The 23,278-nt window shown below is 36.8% G+C and overlaps 3 protein-coding genes across 4 annotated transcripts in view; 1 reads left to right on the forward strand and 2 right to left on the reverse strand.

Moving 5' to 3' along the window:
- Positions 1–422: 422 nt before the first annotated feature.
- Positions 423–5,682, reverse strand: rnf2 (ring finger protein 2). Of its 2 annotated transcripts, none has more exons than XM_016249840.1 (7): positions 5,611–5,682; positions 4,687–4,799; positions 4,360–4,520; positions 3,072–3,287; positions 2,523–2,795; positions 2,228–2,399; positions 423–1,453 (listed from the first exon to the last, which is right to left on the reverse strand). In XM_016249840.1, the coding sequence occupies exons 2-7, from the start codon at positions 4,771–4,773 to the stop codon at positions 1,352–1,354; spliced, it is 1,011 nt and encodes a 336-aa protein (XP_016105326.1). In that variant the 5' UTR covers positions 4,774–4,799; positions 5,611–5,682; the 3' UTR covers positions 423–1,351. The 2 variants fall into 2 exon arrangements, with proteins under 2 accessions (XP_016105326.1, XP_016105325.1); XM_016249839.1 differs by lacking the exon at positions 5,611–5,682 and adding an exon at positions 5,531–5,605.
- A 292-nt stretch (positions 5,683–5,974) lies between these two features.
- On the reverse strand, positions 5,975–8,479 carry LOC107564720 (E3 ubiquitin-protein ligase RING2-like). Its single transcript, XM_016249868.1, has 4 exons — positions 8,405–8,479; positions 7,561–7,673; positions 7,234–7,394; positions 5,975–6,161 (listed from the first exon to the last, which is right to left on the reverse strand). Exons 1-4 carry the CDS (start codon positions 8,448–8,450, stop codon positions 5,975–5,977), a joined length of 507 nt encoding a protein of 168 aa, XP_016105354.1. The 5' UTR covers positions 8,451–8,479.
- Positions 8,480–14,846: 6,367 nt separating this feature from the next.
- LOC107564706 (protein Niban-like) overlaps positions 14,847–23,278 on the forward strand; it is a 29,640-nt gene continuing 21,208 nt past the window's right edge. The window contains exon 1 of the mRNA XM_016249842.1: positions 14,847–15,033. Within this exon, the coding sequence (XP_016105328.1) occupies positions 14,979–15,033 (55 nt within the window). The 5' untranslated portion in view covers positions 14,847–14,978. The remainder of the gene's footprint in view (positions 15,034–23,278) is intronic.

Consider the following 23,278-nt stretch of genomic DNA (forward strand, 5'->3'; position numbering starts at 1 on the left):
ATAATGTTGTGATGCCTAAATTCACTGATTTCTGCCTTTAGTCTTTTTTTTGTTTAGACAATATGTTATCAAATTGTATTATTGGCCATTTATTGATTACCACTCAGAATATGAAATAATTATGTTTATTGTACTGGCCAAAATAAAAAAATTGGTCTTTCTTACGGTACAAACTATTTGTAAACTTTTTTTTTTTTAAAGATAATCACTTATTTATATTGTGGTATGTCTTTACACCATGACAACCATTATTATAATATTCCTTTACTTTTCTATTGGATTATTGACCATAGCCTTAAATGACCTGAAGCACTAGCCCCATCTGCTGGAAGTGTGTTGTTGCTACTCCACTATACTTTACTTTTTTGAAAAAGCAGTGTGGCATGACACAAAGTGCAACACCAGAATTTGCATACATTTTTTTTATTTTCCAAACAAAGAACGCTGGATAAATTTTTTTTCCCCAAACAACAACATTGAACTCAAATGTATGCCAAGGATGTCAAACTAAAAGTACTTCATGCTCTAAAAAGTCTTAGATGAAGCATCTATGAAACTATTAAAAACTGGGTCCAAATGTACAACTTATGTTTTTTGAAACAGTACTGTAATAACTGTAGCAATGGTGACAATATACATTTTCCAGGTAGTTATTCTATAAAGTGATATGTACAATCCCCGAAACATCTGTCGACCAACAGAGTAGTACAGACTAGTGACATGACAGCGTCATGTGAACTAAGCCATCACATTGTACTGGTACACAGTGGCAAGATGCAGTCATGTTAGTGAACGAATGTTGCTGCTACAGGAATGGTGTGTCTGAAAATGCATTTAAAATCTCTTACAGCTCTGCGAACATCATTGGTCAAGTCTGATATTAAAGGACAGCACCATTGGCTACAAAAGCCACCTTCTGACAGTCTCATGAAGCACTCAGTGTGATTTCCTCATGGTGTTACGGATGCATTATCCATTTTGTAGACTAAAATTTTGGCTTGTTGAAGGCAACGTCTGAGTCCTCTTTACTCAAAAAAAAAAAAAAAAAAAAAAATTGAAATGATTGTCAACTGAAAGGGGGAGAAAAAAAAAAGAATCCACACTGGTTTGACTTCCATGGCCCTCCCACCCCATTCCCAATGATCAACCCTGGTCTCGTTCCCATACAAAAAGACAATAAAAAAAAAAAATCATAGCAGCCCCAGTTATTGAGGAGCTGAGGCTCCAGAGACTAGTATACTCCAGATGAGGAGGAACAGAGAGAGAAAGACAGAAAGAAACAGGGAGAGAGAAGAGAGGATGATCCATCAGTCTTTCCTGGGTCAGCTCAGACACTCATGTCTCACTGGATTTATTTGTGCTCCTTCGTTGGGGCAAAGTACAACTCCATGGGCTTGTTGACTTTCCAGTACTTCTCGCTCACCAGCTCCAGAGAGAAAGAGCCATTCAAGACCTGTGACGGAAAATGGACCCGGTCATATTGAAGAAAAGCATTTTTGACAGTTTATAAGAATAGGAGTTTGTTTGTGATGTCACAACTTTAGTTTTCCTTCTTTTGACAAGTGATCCAAGTATTTATGGCTTGAAAGCAATGCAAAATTGACGAGCTTGATGAACGTGTGACCAAAGACTATAGAAATACAATGACGGTTCACTCATATACTTATGAATGGGAGAAACCGCAAAGCGCATTATGGCAGAATAGTCCCGCTTTCTAAATGAAAGAGCCAATCGCTGATTGGTAAAGTCATTGCATCACTGCAGCGGCCGTTAAAAGCTCCAGTTCCTATAGAAACCTGAGGCTAGACCAGCCAATGTGCATGCGCACAGTCATAAGCGTGTTCTAACTGCGCATGTGCATTGGCCTGTCTAGCCTGAAAAATATGCTTTTTTAACGCTATTTGAGCATAAGAAACAACATTCATGGGGCAGTTCATTTCACAGTTTGTTGCTAATTTGAAATATGTAATTTAATTGTGACTTCAGCAAGCAGATTTCAGGATTCCCCCATTCATTTAGATAGGACTTGGTCTTGTTTGAGCTGCCTGGGGGTGTTGCAAATATGGCCACCGAGTGAACAGACTTTCCTTGAAAGGGAATTTGATGTGACATCTAAGTAGAAGTATGAGATGTTAAATATTTATCATATCGCAATCCTAGTCCAAATGATAGAATATGATTGTTTGACCATATTGTGCAGCCCTAGATGAAGTGGTACCAAACTTACTGTGAACTGGTTGTTTGCTGTAGGGATGTAGATGGTGTACTGTTTTTCGCTGGCTGCCTCTACGTTGATGGGGCTTGCCTCTCCGTTCTTGCGCAGTTCCTCCAAAGCCAATCTGACAGCCAAGTATTTGGAGAGGTGGTCCACTGTGGCGTTCCCCGAAGTCTTAATGTACCTGATAACAAATTCACCACATTTAAATTTAGACTAAATAAAAAAAATTAAACTCGTTTAAAGCATATAGCTAAAATTATGATAAATTAGTTAAGCAAAACAAATGAAAACAGAACTGGCTCACCTTGTCTGTGCGGCGTCTTCTTTCTCCATCAGCGTCGGGTGAGGGCGGAACACCAGCTCAATCTCGCTGGCCCCGTCCAGTGCCATGTCTCCTCCTCCGTTCTCTGTGGCATTGTCCATGTCCAGTCCCGAATCGTCTGAGGTTTTGGTTCGTTTGATGCTGGGTCCGGCCTCTTGGTTACTGTGCACTGATGCATTGCTGCAATGTGAACTGTCCCCATTGTCCTCTGCCCCGCTGCCATTTTCAATTTGGTGCTTCTTCCCCCGCTGCAGTCTACAGCACCCCCGGTGGTAGAACGGTGGGAACAAAGTAACAAAAAAAACAAAACAGCAAAATTAAAATTCTGGCCACAAAAAGTGACAAAAATGAAAAAAGAAAGATATCTTCCAATAGAGTAAAAATGTAATATCCTGTCAAGTTGCAACTAATTTGAGCACATGACAGCCATAGATAAGAGATAACACTATAAACATAACAACTAAAATTAAAATTCACAAACATAAATGTGAAAAAAAAAATTCCCACATGGATTAATATCAGACATCTAACCTGTTCATGGCCTGGATTTTTAGGCCCTCCTCAATACTGTGACTCAACACCTGTGGGTTGTTGTGCTTGCTGATGCGGGCCAACACTCTCTCCTGATGGGCTTCGTACTCGTCTCTGCTGGGATAGATCTTACTGATCAGGGCGTCAAAGTTAGGGTCTGGACGGAGGGAGCGCTTAGACACCAGCTTCTTCCTGCATGTTGGACACTCCTTATTCCTGTGAAGCAGAGAAGTTTAAAATTGGCATGGAACTGAAATTAAACTTCTCAAATTAGGGTGGAAAAAAAGATTAGGATAAAGATTTAATTTAATTAAAAATGTACATTTTTTGCCTTTATTATTATAGGACAGTATAGAGATGACAGGAAGCGAAGTGGGAGAGAGTGGGTGGAGTATGAGAAGTCTGCCACTTTTTTTCTGACCAACTGAGGAAAAAATCATTACAATAAATCACGCTACCATGGGTGATTAAATCTAACGATCGGTTAGCTCATATCACATCAAATCGGGCAAATTATTATTATCGTCATACTTTGTTCTCAAATTGTTAATGTTAACAACATCAGCATTGCATGACTACATGTATGTAGTGTGTATTAGTGTTACATGAAGATTTCAATTTCTGTACCATCTTAATTGTCATACCATTCGAATTTCATATAAAGAAATTTGTTTAACCCAAAAAGCGAATTATTCTTCCTTAGAACTGGTTCTCTTTAAAATGCAAAACTTGTGTAATCCCACGTAGACTATCTGCAATCAGATGCACATTTAAAACTGGAATATAATCTAATTTCAGTCACTTACATGCGTTTCATAAACCTAGTCCTTTCTGGATTACAAGCCGCCATCAAAATGACAAGTTTAATTATTCCAACTGCTGTGAGAAAAGGCTATAAACAATCCGCCACCTGCAGTATCTTCACATGTGATGTAGCCTTATAGCCGGGACAACTTGTTTATGTTTACAGACGTGACGTAATGATGCGGCGGCATGCTCGAATTTCCCGCAAATTCCTACCAGTACCGCTCAAATTAGAAAACATTATTCAGGCTAACGTAAGACGACAGTTTCTAACGCTGGCTGGTTATGTACTTGCTAAAAAAATATATTTTGGATAATTTTTAACAAAAAAAAAGTGTTACGGACTGCAGCTTTAATACAACACATGGAAAACACTCACATAAAACGATCCAGTGATACGATCATGTATTTTTCACGTCTCAAAGAAAATATACAGTATATTATAAATCTGAATACATAAACCCTACATATAACACAAACCCACCCCGATCTGAGCGCAGTGATGATGCAGTCGGCACAGAAGCGGTGCAGGCACTCCTTGGTAGTCATGGTGTTCTTCAGCATGTCCAGGCAGATGGGACACATCAGCTCACTGTGCAAGCTGCGCGGGGACACAGCGATCTCCAGACCATCCGTGATAGCCTCCTAGAGGAGCACAACACCAGAGAAGCTTCATTGAGGATCTAAAACTAAACTACATATCCCAAAACCATCTCTTGACAGGGTTTCACTAAGATACAGTCATTCTGACACTTGGGAAAAACCTGAACGTACCAACTGTGCACAATAACTGGTGAATGAATTTTCTTACCTGTGGATTTCTCTGTAATTCATAGAGACTAAGCTCCCAGGTCTTACTGAGGGGTTGAACCCCATTCGTCTGGATCATTTGTGTCATCTTTATACACTGTGTGTCCTTCACCTCTGAGGAAAAACAGCCAAAGAAAAATATTGACATGATGTACAGGAACTAATATCAGAATCTTCTAAGAGCTACAGGTTTCGGTGAGATACTAAATCAAAACAAAACAATACTTGCGTTTGAAATCAAAAGTCATACATGATTTAATATTTTGTATTTTTTACACAAAACTTAATTTTCAAATATCATTGATTAGGACAAGGACAACACAGTCAGGTTCAATATGATCATCTCTGACAACTGACATCTGAGGAATGTTATGGTCTGTTGACGCTGGTTTAAACTGAAAGATGCCACTTTATTTAGTCCACTAAACTCTATCCCCGTTTAAATAATCATCCGCGCAGCAGTTTTAGTTAATTTTTTTAAAGATCAATATGATATAATAAGCGATTTATCCGTCTAACCCTGCAGTCACAGAGCTAGCAGGCTAAAATTAGCTCCAAAAGGCACTTCTAACTCTTTGTGTCAATGAACACAGAAAGCATCTGCCTACACGTACCAAGTGTCTATTGCATGACTATGCCTGCTCTCCAGCAACCGACAGATATTAAAAACCTCAAAACAAAATAAACGGGAGAGAAAAAAATAAGACGGAAAGGTTTTATCTCCTACGCTGTCATGAAAACGTAGAGCTAACTGCTAACTCTTTCTGCTAATCCAGATGGTGTATTTACAGGCTCCATTAAATCAATTATAACGACATTGTCGACAACATTGTGACATAATATACCTTTTGCGCTAATGAATACATCAACATCGACAACCGGAAAGCACATATTTCCGCAAAAACGCAGCTGTTTACATACTTACATCTCAATGTTATGAACACTCTCTCCCTGCCAGCGCGTTCTGCTGCGCTGAATATGGCGGATTCAATGGGCCTAAATGAACTCTGGGAAATGTGGTTTTCCGTTTTAACAAGCGAGTCAGTTGTAAACTTAACACTTATGTGTGCAAAATGACATGTAGCGCACAGTTCCTTTTCCTTTATAAATTTAATTGCAATTTAATTGTTACAAGTTAATATATGTATGATAATATTTTTAAAAAGTGGAAAAACATAGCCTTAGTAATATTAAGTAATTCTTAGTAATTCTATGCTAGCACTTCTGATGGACTAGCGACCTGTTTGATGTTTAACGTGATCATCCCGGAAGAAAGTTTTGATAAATAATCATTTTGACATACAATGTAAAAGTGGGTTGTTGTGCTTGCTGATGCGGGCCAACACTCTCTCCTGATGGGCTTCGTACTCGTCTCTGCTGGGATAGATCTTACTGATCAGGGCGTCAAAGTTAGGGTCTGGACGGAGGGAGCGCTTAGACACCAGCTTCTTCCTGCATGTTGGACACTCCTTATTCCTGTGAAGCAGAGAAGTTTAAAATTGGCATGGAACTGAAATTAAACTTCTCAAATTAGGGTGGAAAAAAAGATTAGGATAAAGATTTAATTTAATTAAAAATGTACATTTTTTGCCTTTATTATTATAGGACAGTATAGAGATGACAGGAAGCGAAGTGGGAGAGAGTGGGTGGAGTATGAGAAGTCTGCCACTTTTTTTCTGACCAACTGAGGAAAAAATCATTACAATAAATCACGCTACCATGGGTGATTAAATCTAACGATCGGTTAGCTCATATCACATCAAATCGGGCAAATTATTATTATCGTCATACTTTGTTCTCAAATTGTTAATGTTAACAACATCAGCATTGCATGACTACATGTATGTAGTGTGTATTAGTGTTACATGAAGATTTCAATTTCTGTACCATCTTAATTGTCATACCATTCGAATTTCATATAAAGAAATTTGTTTAACCCAAAAAGCGAATTATTCTTCCTTAGAACTGGTTCTCTTTAAAATGCAAAACTTGTGTAATCCCACGTAGACTATCTGCAATCAGATGCACATTTAAAACTGGAATATAATCTAATTTCAGTCACTTACATGCGTTTCATAAACCTAGTCCTTTCTGGATTACAAGCCGCCATCAAAATGACAAGTTTAATTATTCCAACTGCTGTGAGAAAAGGCTATAAACAATCCGCCACCTGCAGTATCTTCACATGTGATGTAGCCTAATAGCCGGGACAACTTGTTTATGTTTACAGACGTGACGTAATGATGCGGCGGCATGCTCGAATTTCCCGCAAATTCCTACCAATACCGCTCAAATTAGAAAACATTATTCAGGCTAACGTAAGACGACAGTTTCTAACGCTGGCTGGTTATGTACTTGCTAAAAAAAAATATTTTGGATAATTTTTAACAAAAAAAAAGTGTTACGGACTGCAGCTTTAATACAACACATGGAAAACACTCACATAAAACGATCCAGTGATACGATCATGTATTTTTCACGTCTCAAAGAAAATATACAGTATATTATAAATCTGAATACATAAACCCTACATATAACACAAACCCACCCCGATCTGAGCGCAGTGATGATGCAGTCGGCACAGAAGCGGTGCAGGCACTCCTTGGTAGTCATGGTGTTCTTCAGCATGTCCAGGCAGATGGGACACATCAGCTCACTGTGCAAGCTGCGCGGGGACACAGCGATCTCCAGACCATCCGTGATAGCCTCCTAGAGGAGCACAACACCAGAGAAGCTTCATTGAGGATCTAAAACTAAACTACATATCCCAAAACCATCTCTTGACAGGGTTTCACTAAGATACAGTCATTCTGACACTTGGGAAAAACCTGAACGTACCAACTGTGCACAATAACTGGTGAATGAATTTTCTTACCTGTGGATTTCTCTGTAATTCATAGAGACTAAGCTCCCAGGTCTTACTGAGGGGTTGAACCCCATTCGTCTGGATCATTTGTGTCATCTTTATACACTGTGTGTCCTTCACCTCTGAGGAAAAACAGCCAAAGAAAAATATTGACATGATGTGCAGGAACTAATATCAGAATCTTCTAAGAGCTACAGGTTTCGGTGAGATACTAAATCAAAACAAAACAATACTTGCGTTTGAAATCAAAAGTAATACTTGATTTAATATTTTGTATTTTTTACACAAAACTTAATTTTCAAATATCATTGATTAGGACAAGGACAACAGAGTCAGGTTCAATATGATCATCTCTGACAACTGACATCTGAGGAATGTTATGGTCTGTTGACGCTGGTTTAAACTGAAAGATGCCACTTTATTTAGTCCACTAAACTCTATCCCCGTTTAAATAATCATCCGCGCAGCAGTTTTAGTTAATTTTTTTAAAGATCAATATGATATAATAAGCGATTTATCCGTCTAACCCTGCAGTCACAGAGCTAGCAGGCTAAAATTAGCTCCAAAAGGCACTTCTAACTCTTTGTGTCAATGAACACAGAAAGCATCTGCCTACACGTACCAAGTGTCTATTGCATGACTATGCCTGCTCTCCAGCAACCGACAGATATTAAAAACCTCAAAACAAAATAAACGGGAGAGAAAAAAATAAGACGGAAAGGTTTTATCTCCTACGCTGTCATGAAAACGTAGAGCTAACTGCTAACTCTTTCTGCTAATCCAGATGGTGTATTTACAGGCTCCATTAAATCAATTATAACGACATTGTCGACAACATTGTGACATAATATACCTTTTGCGCTAATGAATACATCAACATCGACAACCGGAAAGCACATATTTCCGCAAAAACGCAGCTGTTTACATACTTACATCTCAATGTTATGAACACTCTCTCCCTGCCAGCGCGTTCTGCTGCGCTCAATATGGCGGATTTATATATATATATATATATATATATATATACTAGATGCTAATTTAAAATTATGAGATATTAAGTCACAATTAAAATAATTAAAAGTCATATGATGTATGGCATAAAAAATAGGGCCTAATTACCAGTCAAATAAACATTATTCTAAACATTATTCAAATACAAACATTTAAGGCATATTTGAACAATCACAAATCTTTTTCGTGTTGATACAGCATTTAAAGAAAAACAGAACAAGACAAAGAAGGGAAAAAAAGGGTGAGGGTCTTAATCTAATAACATAGGCTACACAAGTCCAAAGCAGAAAGAAGTTTCAGGGCATTTCTGTCCATCATCCACTGAAGGGATTTTGCAAATAACTTCAAATCATTCTTCCATCCAGTGAAATGGGGTTTAACTTTTAAATATTTACATCTGTGGATAAAGTGTTTGCCAAACACAATCAGGTTATTTATCAAAAATTCAATTTTTTTTATCATTTATAAACACACAACTTTAATTGAGGTCGCATTCAAAGGATGCAGCGATATATCTTTTGATTGTATCCAACTTTGAAATGAAAATTCATGTACAAATTCACACTGAAAGAAAATGTTCTACCGTTTCAATGTCTTTCTCGCAAAATCCACATGAATTGTTTTCCCAATTAAATCTCTCATGTAAAAAGCAATTGAATGGATAAATGTCGTTTAAGATTTTAAATGTCACTTCTTTGGCCTTGGGAAGAATTGGGTATGATAAATATCACTTCCTTATTTTTTTTCTCGCCTCATCCTCACTGAAGTCTTGCAGAACATATTTTCTTTTCAGTCGATTAGGATAATACTGTTTAGATAACACATTTCTAATAAACGGTTTGCTATTTAAATTAATACCTTCACTACAAAGTGATCTCATTTCTGATTGAGAGTTAGAGTACACATTACAATTTCTCTGTAATTCATAGAGACTAAGCTCCCAGGTCTTACTGAGGGGTTGAACCCCATTCGTCTGGATCATTTGTGTCATCTTTATACACTGTGTGTCCTTCACCTCTGAGGAAAAACAGCCAAAGAAAAATATTGACATGATGTGCAGGAACTAATATCAGAATCTTCTAAGAGCTACAGGTTTCGGTGAGATACTAAATCAAAACAAAACAATACTTGCGTTTGAAATCAAAAGTAATACTTGATTTAATATTTTGTATTTTTTACACAAAACTTAATTTTCAAATATCATTGATTAGGACAAGGACAACAGAGTCAGGTTCAATATGATCATCTCTGACAACTGACATCTGAGGAATGTTATGGTCTGTTGACGCTGGTTTAAACTGAAAGATGCCACTTTATTTAGTCCACTAAACTCTATCCCCGTTTAAATAATCATCCGCGCAGCAGTTTTAGTTAATTTATTTAAAGATCAATATGATATAATAAGCGATTTATCCGTCTAACCCTGCAGTCACAGAGCTAGCAGGCTAAAATTAGCTCCAAAAGGCACTTCTAACTCTTTGTGTCAATGAACACAGAAAGCATCTGCCTACACGTACCTTCATTTATAAACACACAACTTTAATTGAGGTCGCATTCAAAGGATGCAGCGATATATCTTTTGATTGTATCCAACTTTGAAATGAAAGCCAAAATTCAAGTACAAATTCACACTGAAAGAAAATGTTCTACCGTTTCAATGTCTTTCTCGCAAAATCCACATGAATTGTTTTCCCAATTAAATCTCTCATGTAAAAAGCAATTGAATGGATAAATGTCGTTTAAGATTTTAAATGTCACTTCTTTGGCCTTGGGAAGAATTGGGTATGATAAATATCGCTTCCTTATTTTTTTTCTCGCCTCATCCTCACTGAAGTCTTGCAGAACATATTTTCTTTTCAGTCGATTAGGATAATACTGTTTAGATAACACATTTCTAATAAACGGTTTGCTATTTAAATTAATACCTTCAATACAAAGTGGCTATTTAAATTAATACCTTCACTACAAAGTGATCTCATTTCTGATTGAGAGTTAGAGTACACATTACAAACTGTTGAATCATTGTTTTCAAGGGTGTTGGGATGGCTTTTAGCACTTCATTGTATTCTCTAATTGGGCACTTGAAACTTAATTTATCACAGAAGTCATTGTAATATAACAAATTACCAAAATTATCAATCAAATGACTTACTGCCCATATCCCTTTTTCCATCCAAGTACCTAAAAACAATGATTTCCTATTACTCAGAATATATCTGTTGTTCCACAAAGGTGTATTATGTGGTGTAAAGTTGTGTTTAAACATACACTGTAAAAAAAAATCTGTGACCTTTACGGTAAATACCGGCAGCTGTGGTTGCCAGAACTTTACCGTAAAAAATATGGTAGCAACATTTTAGGTTTTACAGACTTGACTTAAATTCACAATAAAATACTGTATTTCATTAACTGATGTAATGTTAATAAACCAAAATATTGAAGTACTAATATCTGTTTTATGTTAATGCACTAATAACCACCAAAAAAAACAAAAACTGGTGGTGCTGAGAAAATCACCTGATGAACCAAAGCTCATCACAAACAGCTTTTCTACAAGCTAAGGAGGACAATACTTATGTATAGAAGGTGCATAGTGTCATTCACACTAACACTAAACCCCATCACGGTGACACACATGATACTGAAATAATGCAATAAACATTAGATGTAAGATTAAACCCTAATGTACACAACTGATAAGAAAAAACTAAGAAGAAACATGTTATTTCAACAAAAAAAACAAACTATGACGTGTCATGCAGGGAATTCTGGGAGTGTCAATTTACGGGTTTTCACTGTAAATTATACAATGACTTTTTTCTTTTTCACTTCCAAAAACCTTTTAGCAGTATTTTACTGCCAAAATTCAAGTACAAATTCACACTGAAAGAAAATGTTCTACCGTTTCAATGTCTTTCTCGCAAAATCCACATGAATTGTTTTCCCAATTAAATCTCTCATGTAAAAAGCAATTGAATGGATAAATGTCGTTTAAGATTTTAAATGTCACTTCTTTGGCCTTGGGAAGAATTGGGTATGATAAATATCACTTCCTTATTTTTTTTCTCGCCTCATCCTCACTGAAGTCTTGCAGAACATATTTTCTTTTCAGTCGATTAGGATAATACTGTTTAGATAACACATTTCTAATAAACGGTTTGCTATTTAAATTAATACCTTCAATACAAAGTGATCTCATTTCTGATTGAGAGTTAGAGTACACATTACAAACTGTTGAATCATTGTTTTCAAGGGTGTTGGGATGACTTTTAGCACTTTATTGTATTCTCTAATTGGGCACTTGAAACTTAATTTATCACAGAAGTCATTGTAATATAACAAATTACCAAAATTATCAATCAAATGACTTACTGCCCATATACCTTTTTCCATCCAAGTACCTAAAAACAATGATTTCCTATTACTCAGAATATATCTGTTGTTCCACAAAGGTGTATTATGTGGTGTAAAGTTGTGTTTAAACATACACTGTAAAAAAAAATCTGTGACCTTTACGGTAAATACCGGCAGCTGTGGTTGCCAGAACTTTACCGTAAAAAATATGGTAGCAACATTTTAGGTTTTACAGACTTGACTTAAATTCACAATAAAATACTGTATTTCATTAACTGATGTAATGTTAATAAACCAAAATATTGAAGTACTAATATCTGTTTTCAAACTGTTGAATCATTGTTTTCAAGGGTGTTGGGATGACTTTTAGCACTTTATTGTATTCTCTAATTGGGCACTTGAAACTTAATTTATCACAGAAGTCATTGTAATATAACAAATTACCAAAATTATCAATCAAATGACTTACTGCCCATATACCTTTTTCCATCCAAGTACCTAAAAACAATGATTTCCTATTACTCAGAATATATCTGTTGTTCCACAAAGGTGTATTATGTGGTGTAAAGTTGTGTTTAAACATACACTGTAAAAAAAAATCTGTGACCTTTACGGTAAATACCGGCAGCTGTGGTTGCCAGAACTTTACCGTAAAAAATATGGTAGCAACATTTTAGGTTTTACAGACTTGACTTAAATTCACAATAAAATACTGTATTTCATTAACTGATGTAATGTTAATAAACCAAAATATTGAAGTACTAATATCTGTTTTATGTTAATGCACTAATAACCACCAAAAAAAACAAAAACTGGTGGTGCTGAGAAAATCACCTGATGAACCAAAGCTCATCACAAACAGCTTTTCTACAAGCTAAGGAGGACAATACTTATGTATAGAAGGTGCACAGTATCATTCACACTAACACTAAACCCCATCACGGTGACACACATGATACTGAAATAATGCAATAAACATTAGATGTAAGATTAAACCCTAATGTACACAACTGATAAGAAAAAACTAAGAAGAAACATGTTATTTCAACAAAAAAAACAAACTATGACGTGTCATGCAGGGAATTCTGGGAGTGTCAATTTACGGGTTTTCACTGTAAATTATACAATGACTTTTTTCTTTTTCACTTCCAAAAACCTTTTAGCAGTATTTTACTGTAAAATTATTTTGAATGTAATTACATTTATTCACCGAATATATTATGGAAACTTACTGTTAACCAATTAAGAGGTTTTTACTGTACAATTTTTACAGTCTTTTACTGTTAAAATCACAATCATTTTTTACAGTGTAGGTTCCAGTACCGAAGAACTTGCTGGTGGAAATCAGATAATTTTACAGGTAATTTGTATAAATCATAGTCACAATGCAATAGAAAATCAATCTTTTGAAAAATTGCATTCGGGATGCTAAACCAAAAAGAATCTTTGTGACAAACAAAGGACTTCAGCCATTTCAGTTTTAATACACCATTCATCACAGAAAAATATGACATTCATGCCACCATCTTCAATAGGCTCTCTTAATCATGTCAGCATTTCTAATGTAATGGCATTTATCTTCCCAAATAAAATTGAAATTTATCTTGTTTAATAACTTGATCATGTTATCTGAAATTTCGGTAACACTTTACTTGAAGGCGTGTGCATAAGACTGACATGACACCTTCATAATCATGACATGACACATGTCATGAATATGAAAGAGGTTTTATGCATGTTTATGACAACTGTCATTAAGTGTCATTCGCTTAGTTATGTCATTTTTAATGCAAATATGACATTATTTGACCTAACCCTACCCCTACCCTTACCCCTAACCATAGCCCATAACAAAGACATCTCAAACAATGTCATCTTTGCATTAAAAATTACATAACTGAGCGAATGACACTTAATGACAGTTGTCATAAACATGCATAAAAACCCTTCATATTCATGACATGTGTCATGTCATGATTATGTAGGTGTCATGTCATGATTATGAAGGTGTCATGTCAGTCTTATGCACACCCCTTCAAGTAAAGTGTAACCGAAATTTCTAATGAAAAGGCAGGGTAGCTCTTGATAGCCTACTCTCCATCTTGGATAGTAAAACCCTATACCCAAAATTGTTATATCCTTTTGTAGCCAGGAATTCAATATTGCTTTACATTTATCAATATTTCTAAGAATGTTTTCTTTTTTCCCTTATTATTGTGTTTGAAAACTGGCACATAAGACAACACTGTTTTGGTAAGTCATAATTGACCAAATTTACAAGTTTTTATCACATACTTATTTCATAATTATAACTTAGTATTGCATATTTAATTTTTAGCACTTTATTTACTTTAATATTTAGCAGAATATATTAGCAATTTTGTGCATAATTTATGAGAGTAACACCAAAAGAGACTCTGGGGGGAGTAGAGTAATGACAAAAGCCTTTCGGATTACACATTCCTTTATAACTTTCTTTCTTTCCTTTCTTTCTTAATGAATGAATAGGATTCATTTAGAATAACAACACACAAAATACATGTGTAAAAACTTTGCGTCTTCTTTGCGCGCATCTTGCTATTTTTTTATTTTTAATTATGAGTAATTCCAACCGGAGAAGGACGCGCCCCATGCTTATTTTCTTCCTTTTGCACTTTTGGACATTCTCATATTTTTCGAATGAACCATTTTATGCCATATCTTACCAAACGGTTAATAGGCCTATACTGTTTTTCAAAAAAAATTCCAAAATACCTTTTTTTTCCGCGGTAAAATACAAAAAGGTGTTTCAGATATATTGAAAATATTTGCAAATACATCAATAAACAAACAAAGCGTGAAAACAATGCTGTATAAAATGGCCAGAGCTTCGGATGTTGACAGAGCTGAGAGGATAAGCGGGCGGCGCTGCTGCAGTTTGAGGAAGTTTGAGACGCTTGAGTCACAGTTTATTTGCGCTCCTCATTGTCTGACAGTCAAACTAGGCGCTGCGCTTCAAAACCGGATCGGACTAACGGGAAGAATCCTCCGCTCGGGACCGCCGCGACGAACCACGCTGCACAATGGGAGCATCCTCGTCCAGTCTGTTGGACGACAGTAAAGTAAGCTACATACAAGGTAAACGGGTTTCCATCCAGCTACTAGAAACATAACGATTGGACATAACGGTTGCAGCTTTCTTATGTCGAATGTTGAAATATAGCCTATAATTAAATGTGACTTTTTCTCGTGTAGCTACTCTTCTTTTTTTCTTTTCTCCAAATTTCCTGCATTATTTTTTTTAAGTAAAATTCAGCGTCTAAACACTAAATGAATCTATCATTATATCAGTTATTGTAGGCAATTTAATTCCAAAAATAACCTTAACTAATATTAACTTTATTAAAACACATCAGACATGCGTGTGAGTGCAGGAAATGTCACCAATTTGTTATACAGTTTGATGCAGAGTGCACACCCACCCAAACTCCCACCACACCTTTAACCCCACCTAGCATCATTTAACCCACAGCTCAATATCATGCAACAGCTCCATGTCACTTAGGCTACAATTGTGACTCTGCTGTGCATGTACATAAATACTGAGTAATAAAATTCACTTTATTATTATTTTGTGGACCTTGTTGTAAAGAGGCTAGCAATAATTCATCCAAAAATGGACAGTTCCTGAAAATTTGCTCACCTTCAAGAAATCCAAGATGTAGATGAGTTTGTTTCTTTGGAAGGAATTGGAGAAATTTTGCATTACGTCACTTGTTTATCAGTGGATCCTCTGCAGTGAATGGGTGCCATCAGAATTAGAGTCCAAACAGCTGATTTAAACTGTCTCCAGACATCCCAAATCTTGTGAGGAGATATTTATTTTAAATATTTTAATATCAAACGGTTGCATCTGGCTAAATATAGTCCTCTAATATTCTGGAGCCATAATATTACTTTCTCAAGTGAAAAAGTTGGTGGATTTTGATGTGAGAAGACAACAGATGGACTTTTTCATTGGGGAGTTATGGGCATGTATTTTGGCCAGAAGCGATGGTTTCGAGTTAAAACTATTTTATTTGTTTGTTTGATTTGTTTCTTATAAAAATGCAGTTTTTCTCTTCACAAAACATTAATTGATGGACTGGAGTCATGTGGATTACTTGTGGATTATTGTGATGTTTTTATCAGCTTTTTCGGACTCTTATTCTGATGGCACCCATTCACTAGGATCCATTGGTGAGCAAGTGGTGCAATGCTAAATTTCTTCAAATCTGTTCCAATGAAGAAAAAAACTCATCCACATCTTGGGTAACCATACATGATACCTGTCCGTAACCTTACCTGTATCCCACCTCAATAGCATCAAAAGTGTTTTGCCATATAGCATGAACACAATAAACACATTGTACCTAACAATTAATATTGTAGTTAAAGACAGCTAATATAAAGTTACACCTTATAATGTGTGTAACATGGAGACCGCAATGAAAGTATTAGCACAATTTCCTTTTTTTCTCCAAAGATTTACATATTCAGTTATGCATTCCACCGCTCTTTTGCAGCAATCTCAGAATCTCTGATATACTGCCTTTGTGAATGCACTAAAGCGTGAATGTGATTTCACTGGAATGTCACACATTCTGAGCGCATATACTGCAGAAAATGGGTTTCCTTCCCCTGATGGGGAACACAGCTGTTCCTGCATAATGGGGATTGTTTTGCTCTTATTTCATCTGGCCAGCAGTGAACAGGAAGTATTGGACCAGAGTGGAAACTCATTCCAACATTCACTTCTCTTTATTGTTCAGTCTTTTCAGCTGAAATTTTACTCCCATTTGTTTGTTGACTTAAAGTAATACAAATGCTGGATAAAAAGGTTGTATTGCCTAAATTCTGCATATGTTAAAGTACTTGCATGGGAATTTTGGTTTATAAGAAAAGTGTGTTTCATGGGAGTATAATTTAATAAATTGCACATAGTAGTTATAGGAATTCTAATGCCCCCAGTTGCAGTGTTATTAAGGATGCCTAATACAGGTGGACTGATAAATTTTATTATATTATGAGAATGACACACAAATTATAATAGCTGACATTGTGACATCACATTCGTGTGGTTCAGCTGGTAAACTATTAGCAGAATAAGAGTCTGGGTTATAAACTGAAACAGAAAGAGCTTCAGTCTTGGAGTGAATACCGCTCTTGTGCTCCAAAAACTCAAGTTATTTGCCATGTCCTCTTGGCTTTTTTTTGGGGGGGGGGGGGATATTTGCTCAGTGCTGTCCAATGTATACACACGCAGGTTAAATGAGGACTCAGATCACTCCAGGGTTTGTGCTGTCCTTAGAAAGCTGCATGTTTGATTTACATTCATTATACACTCTTGTTATTTACATGGCTCTCTTTGTTTTTTTTTGGGGGGGGGGGTATATTTGCTCAGTGCTGTCCAATGTATACACACGCAGGTTAAATGAGGACTCAGATCACTCCAGGGTTTGTGCTGTCCTTAGAAAGCTGCATGTTTGATTTACATTTGTTTTTTTTGTCCCATAACAGTTAATTACATGCCATTAAACAGTCATCATGTAGACAAAAACATAAAGAATAGACATAAAGCAGAAGAGGGGTGTGGGCTGACGTAACAGATGGTAAAAATCTAAACAGCTCCAGCATATAAAAGCTGCACAGAATGTGTCCTTAATTATGATGTGATATTCACCACTCCCTCCTCTGCTAAACTCCTAAATGATGTCATGGGTTTTTGGCACTAACTAGGTTTGATTTAGCTGAGAGGGGCCTGATGTGCTCTGGACTCTCCTTCATATGCTATAAAGTGACCCATATGCAGCTTAGCACAACTGTGAAGGCCAAAGTTTATGAGATATATAAGTTTATTTCCACCGTTACATAAAAAAGTTAAAGGGGTCATATGATGCGATTTCAAGTTTTCCTTTCTCTTTGGAGTGTTACAAGCTGTTCGTGAATAGATAAGATCCCTAAAGTTGCAAAGACTAAAGTCTCAAACCCAAAGAGATATGCCACGCCCTCCTAAAACGCCTCGTTTAAACACGCCCCCACATGTCTACATCACTGTGTGGGAAGATTTGCATAACACCGCACAAATGTTCACACAAAGAAAGAAGGAGTAACTTTGATTTTTGCTTTAGTATTGTTGCCGCCGCCGCCATGTCGTGAAGGCGCTATGTGTTTTGTTGTAAAAGCGAAACTACTTTGTTTGGCCTTCCAAAAGGGACACAACTAGAAATCAGTGGTTAAGTTGTATTTACAAACATAAAACCATGCCTGCATTTGTGATCGGAGAAATGACAAACTACAAACGCTACTCTACACTGCTCAAAAGATTTCTAGTCGTGTCCTCTTTTGGAAGGCCAAAAAAAGTATTTTTGATTTCACAACGAAACACAGCGTCACACAATAGAATGGCTAGAGTGAGCGGCGGCCGGCGGGCTTGAGGCTGGATTCAACGAAGGAGCATCCGGCGGGCTTGCGGCAACCACATGTGACGACCCCGGGCTGGACTCCGCTTCGTCCACGGTGAAAGCCGATCCGGCGATCCACAGCGCGAAGTTGATGTATTTCCTCAGCGACCAGCATGGATCAGCTCCAGGCATGACAAAGCGGATATCCTCCTTTTTTGGAAGGCCAAACAAAGTAGTTTAGCTTTCACAACAAAACACACAGCGCCTTCACAACATGGCGGCGGCGGCAACAACAATACTACAGCGAGAATAAAAGTTACGCCTTCTTTCTTTGCGTGAACATTTGGGCGGCATTATGCAAATCTTCCCACATCGTGACGTAGACATGTGGGGGGCGTTTTAGATCGAGCCGTTTTAGGTAGGCGTGGCTGACTCTTAACTTTTATAAAGAATATCTCTTTGGATTTGAGACTTTAGTCTTTGCAACTTTACAGATCTTCTCTATGCACCAAGAGCTTGTAACACTCCAAAAAGAAAGGAAAATTTGAAATCGCATTATATGACCCCTTTAAGATTTGAGAGTGTTTGTGAACTGTGATTTATGTTCACCAGATTAACAGATTAATACATGCTGATGACATGCAGTTGGAATCCAGTTTGTGTTGCTGTTTAGTCATCACATTAACTGATATTCAGATTATTTTCAAATAAAATTCTTATTTTGAAGCTGACTAGGTCAGAAGAAGATTCAAATTGTACATAAATCATGCTGTTCATTGACGGCACTACCTCAAGCATATCTTGTGTTCTGATGGTCTCAGCACAGTTTTAAGCCGCCATCTGTGCCCACTGAGGTATTATGGCACCTTGCTGAGGTGTCCTATTCAATTTGGGCAAATTCCTCTGAAAGGAATCAGATGACACAATCATTATCTGTTCCTTGTCCTCTTGCCTTTTTATTGCCAGCAACTGGTATTAGAACATAATTGTGCAAATCTGGATCCACTTTTCTGATGCTGTTGTTTGAGCACTTGAATGAAACATGCCGTTATGACTTCTAACTGAGCTTCACATCATATGTTCTTTGGCACTTTACCCTTCATTTAAAGCTGGCAGTGGGGCTCTAGGGGGAACGGTCATGGTTGTTCACGCTGTTATTTGCTCACCATGTGGGAGGAAGATGTGTAGGGATTACCATGACAGACACATTCACTTTTCACCCTTTCCATATGGTGAAGGTTAACATTTTTTCCGAGCATTTCCCCTTTTGATTACAAATGTGTCCAAACCTTGAAGACATGCAGATTGCCTTATCGCTCTCTATTAGAACGCATTCCTATCACACACTGTAGAACGTTCCTCACAAATGAGCTACAAGAACCTGCCAACATTTGTTTAATTTAAAGGAAATAAATAGATTCCACCAGTAAACACCAGATTTGCTTCAAAAGTCAATGGTGCGTTCTTGTGAAAAGTTGCTGTCATGGTGGTTTTCAACCACATAATGTTGCTATGTGGTTACTAATGGGTTTCAAGTGTTTGCTAGGGTGGTTTTGGGTGATTACTAGGCTGTTTCTAGGTGATTGCTAGGGTGTTTAAGAGCTTTTTTAAGATGTTCTTTGTGTTTGCTATAGTGTCCCTTACGAAAATGAAGTCTATTCAAGTGTGCTATTAGTATAGCAAAATTTAATTTAAGTATACTTGACTTATACTTAGAAAAAGGTCTAAATATATTTGAGCTACACTTGTGCTCCTAGAATCCATGTATTCATTGTTATACGGTAGGGGGCACTAGTACATCTTCTGTACGGAATATCCAAAAAACACAAGTGAAGAAGAAACCGAAACAACAGATGCTTCCATATGTAATCTAATATGATCATCAGACATAAAACAGCATCAAAACTGTGTAACGTTATGGAATAAAATGTCGACCAATGAAGAGGTAATAATGACTGTCAAGCTTTGGGGTGTTGATTGACTCTATCTACGTTTTGATTATCATTCAGAATCCAATTCATAGTCTTTTTTTCAGCTTTTTTTCACAATGTTTTTTATTTCTTTATTTTTTATTTATGAAACTTACCCACATTCAAGTGTTTAAAAAAGAATGCATGAAGCTAGAATAAAAATGTTTTTGTTTACAAGCAGATACCCTGTTCTTTCTTTTGATTTTTTGTATGTTCAGATATTCATATAACAAAATATATACAAATTGATATCTAAATAGGGACATAGAAGTATACTTAAAGTATGATGTAAAGTTCACTTACACAAAACTTAAGCGTATACTTGCAGTATAAACTTATATCTAAGTTTACTAGTAGTTTACTAAAATAACTAGTAGTTTACTGAGACTATACTTCAAAGTGTACTAAAAATGCTACTACAAGTATTTAATTAGTAAACTATCAGTACATCTATAAGTTCACTTTTAGTATAGTTACAGTACAAGCTAAAAATATTGATGTAAACTAGATGTGTACTCAAAGTTTACTACTGTTATACTTAAAGTATACTTAAAAGGATACTTTTATAAACTAGAAAGTGGGCCAATTTAGTCCCAAGGCGTATTGAAATAATACACTTACAAGTATACTACTAGTACACTGATATTTGTATACATTCTACATAAAGTATACTTAAAAATATACTTGAACTTTACTTAAGTATACTTAAAATAAACTTGAAGTATACTTCTTTTTGGTAAGGGGTTGCTTGGTGGTTGCTTGGAGTGATTTTTAATGCATTGCTTTGCTGTTTCTAGGGGTTTTCAAGTGATTGCGAAGTGTTTTTTAGTGTGTTCAAAGGTTAATGGTGTTTACTTGTGTGTAGGTGGTTGGTAAAGTGTTCTAGGTGGTTGCTAGGGTGTTTTATGTGGTTTTTAGTGTGTTTGCTTGGGTGGTGTTTTAGGCGGCTGTCCTGGTTGTTTGCTAGATGGTTGCTAGGATGCTTTATGTGGTTTGCTAGGGTGTTGCTAGGTGGTTGGTAAGGTGTTTTAGGTGGTTTCTATTAGGGGTGGGCGATATGACCAAAATCTTATATTGCGACATGTGTAATTTTATTTCACGTTAACGATATATATCACAATATAGTTATTTTTGCTTTAAATAAGGTCTTTATGATATAATTTTTTTTTTGAATCCATAGAAATTTCATAATCCTTGTCACCAGTGTCAATATCACAAAAAACTAATACTAGCCTAAATGGAAAAAAAAAAAAAACTCAAGCATATAGTAAAATGAGTTCTCTTTCGCTGCTGAATGCATTTTAATGGCTTAAAATCACTTATTTTTAAACCGCAGTGCTTAAAACCTGTGCAAACGTTACGGTTTCATAACAAAATAGCACCGCAACATCACATGAGCATGTAACCGCAATAGAGACGATAATCCAAAATCTCTACCGGTTGACAAATTTATACTGGTTAATCATGTCTACTGATATATCACCCATCCCTAGTCTCTATATAATGTTTACTTGGTGTTTTAGGTGGCTGCCCTGGTTGTTCTGGGTGTTTGCTAGATGGTTGCTAGGGTGTTTTATGTGGTTTTAGGGTGTTTGCTAGGGTTTTGCTAGGTGGTTGGTAAGGTGTTCTAGGTGGTTGCTAGGGAGATTTAGGTGGTCTTTATAGCCCGGAACACATGAATAAGTCGATGGTCGGTGTCTAGTTTGTTTGGTGTGTTCCACTCGTCAGCTCTTGTTGGGCTCACGTCGGCAGATGTTTGCTTGATTCAACATGTTGAATCGGTGTCGGGGCACTCGGGACCGTCGACGTGAGTGAGAACTCTGATTGGCTGTTCAGTTTGGCGAACGAGTCAGTGCCCGAGAATTAAAGCAAAAGTGATCAAAACGAGCACGTAAATGAAGGCGGCACAGGCTGTTCTAATGTTACATGATCTTCCCCAAGCATTCCAATATGAGAATGTTTTCATAACAACATGAGCTGCTTAAAATGAAGAAAGTTAACAACACAACTGATATTCAAAATGGTAAGCAAGCGCTGTTTTGTTTATGTTTCGTATATCTGCATTTATCTCGTATATCTTTATTTCACTTTCTCCTTTTGAATGGCGAATATATACTATTGATAGCTGCTGATATAGACAGCTAATTCCTCTCACGAATGCACGTATTAGTTTGCAGTTGGCTGTAGTCTGTTCGGTGTGTTCAAGCACGTTCAAGCACGGCTTTTTGTTCCGATGCTGCCGACGCGAGGCGACAACACCGTCGGCTTTCGTCGCCGCTAGTTCTTTGAAGTCAGCTTGGAGTGTCCCAGCCTTATAATGTTTACTTGGGTGGTGTTAACTTTTTAGGTGGTTGCTCTGGTTGTTCTGGGTGTTGCTAGGTGGTTGGTAAGGTGTTTTATGTGGTTTTAAGAGTGTTTACCAGGTGGATGGCAAGGTGTTTTAAGTGGTTGCTAGGGCGTTCTATGTGTTTTTAGGGTGTTACTAGGGCATAGCTAGGGTAAGTTAGTTGTTTGTTAGGGTGTTCTGGGTGTTTTCTAGGATGTTGCAAGTGTTTACTTATTGGTCTTCTTATTAGTGGTTACTTATAAGTCCAAAGAGCCCACCCACATCTTTATGGCATTTTGGCTGAGGTCCCTCCTTCAGTGTAAATCTAAAAGAGTGTTTTCATCCACCAGGTGAAAATCATAAATAGCACATACAGAGTGGGACAAGAGGTTTAAGAGGTTTTGAAAAATGTGTCTCTGGGTGTGTTTCTGCTGTTGGGAGGAGTATCAGTCAGTGAATCAGTTTGATTCTAAAGGCATGGGATGAAAGAGGGCTTCATTCCTTGACCTCATCCCAAACCTCCAGAGAAGAACAGCTCAATGCTGAGAGGCCGTTTAAGCCTCTGACCCACACCCTCACAGATTAATTTCATGATTCTAGTCACACACTGACATATGTGTCACTCTATCATGCTTTATCCTGAA

The sequence above is a fragment of the Sinocyclocheilus grahami genome, unplaced genomic scaffold (genome assembly GCF_001515645.1).
Source record: "Sinocyclocheilus grahami isolate Dianchi unplaced genomic scaffold, SAMN03320097.WGS_v1.1 scaffold957.1, whole genome shotgun sequence".
Taxonomy (NCBI): Eukaryota; Metazoa; Chordata; class Actinopteri; order Cypriniformes; family Cyprinidae; genus Sinocyclocheilus; species Sinocyclocheilus grahami.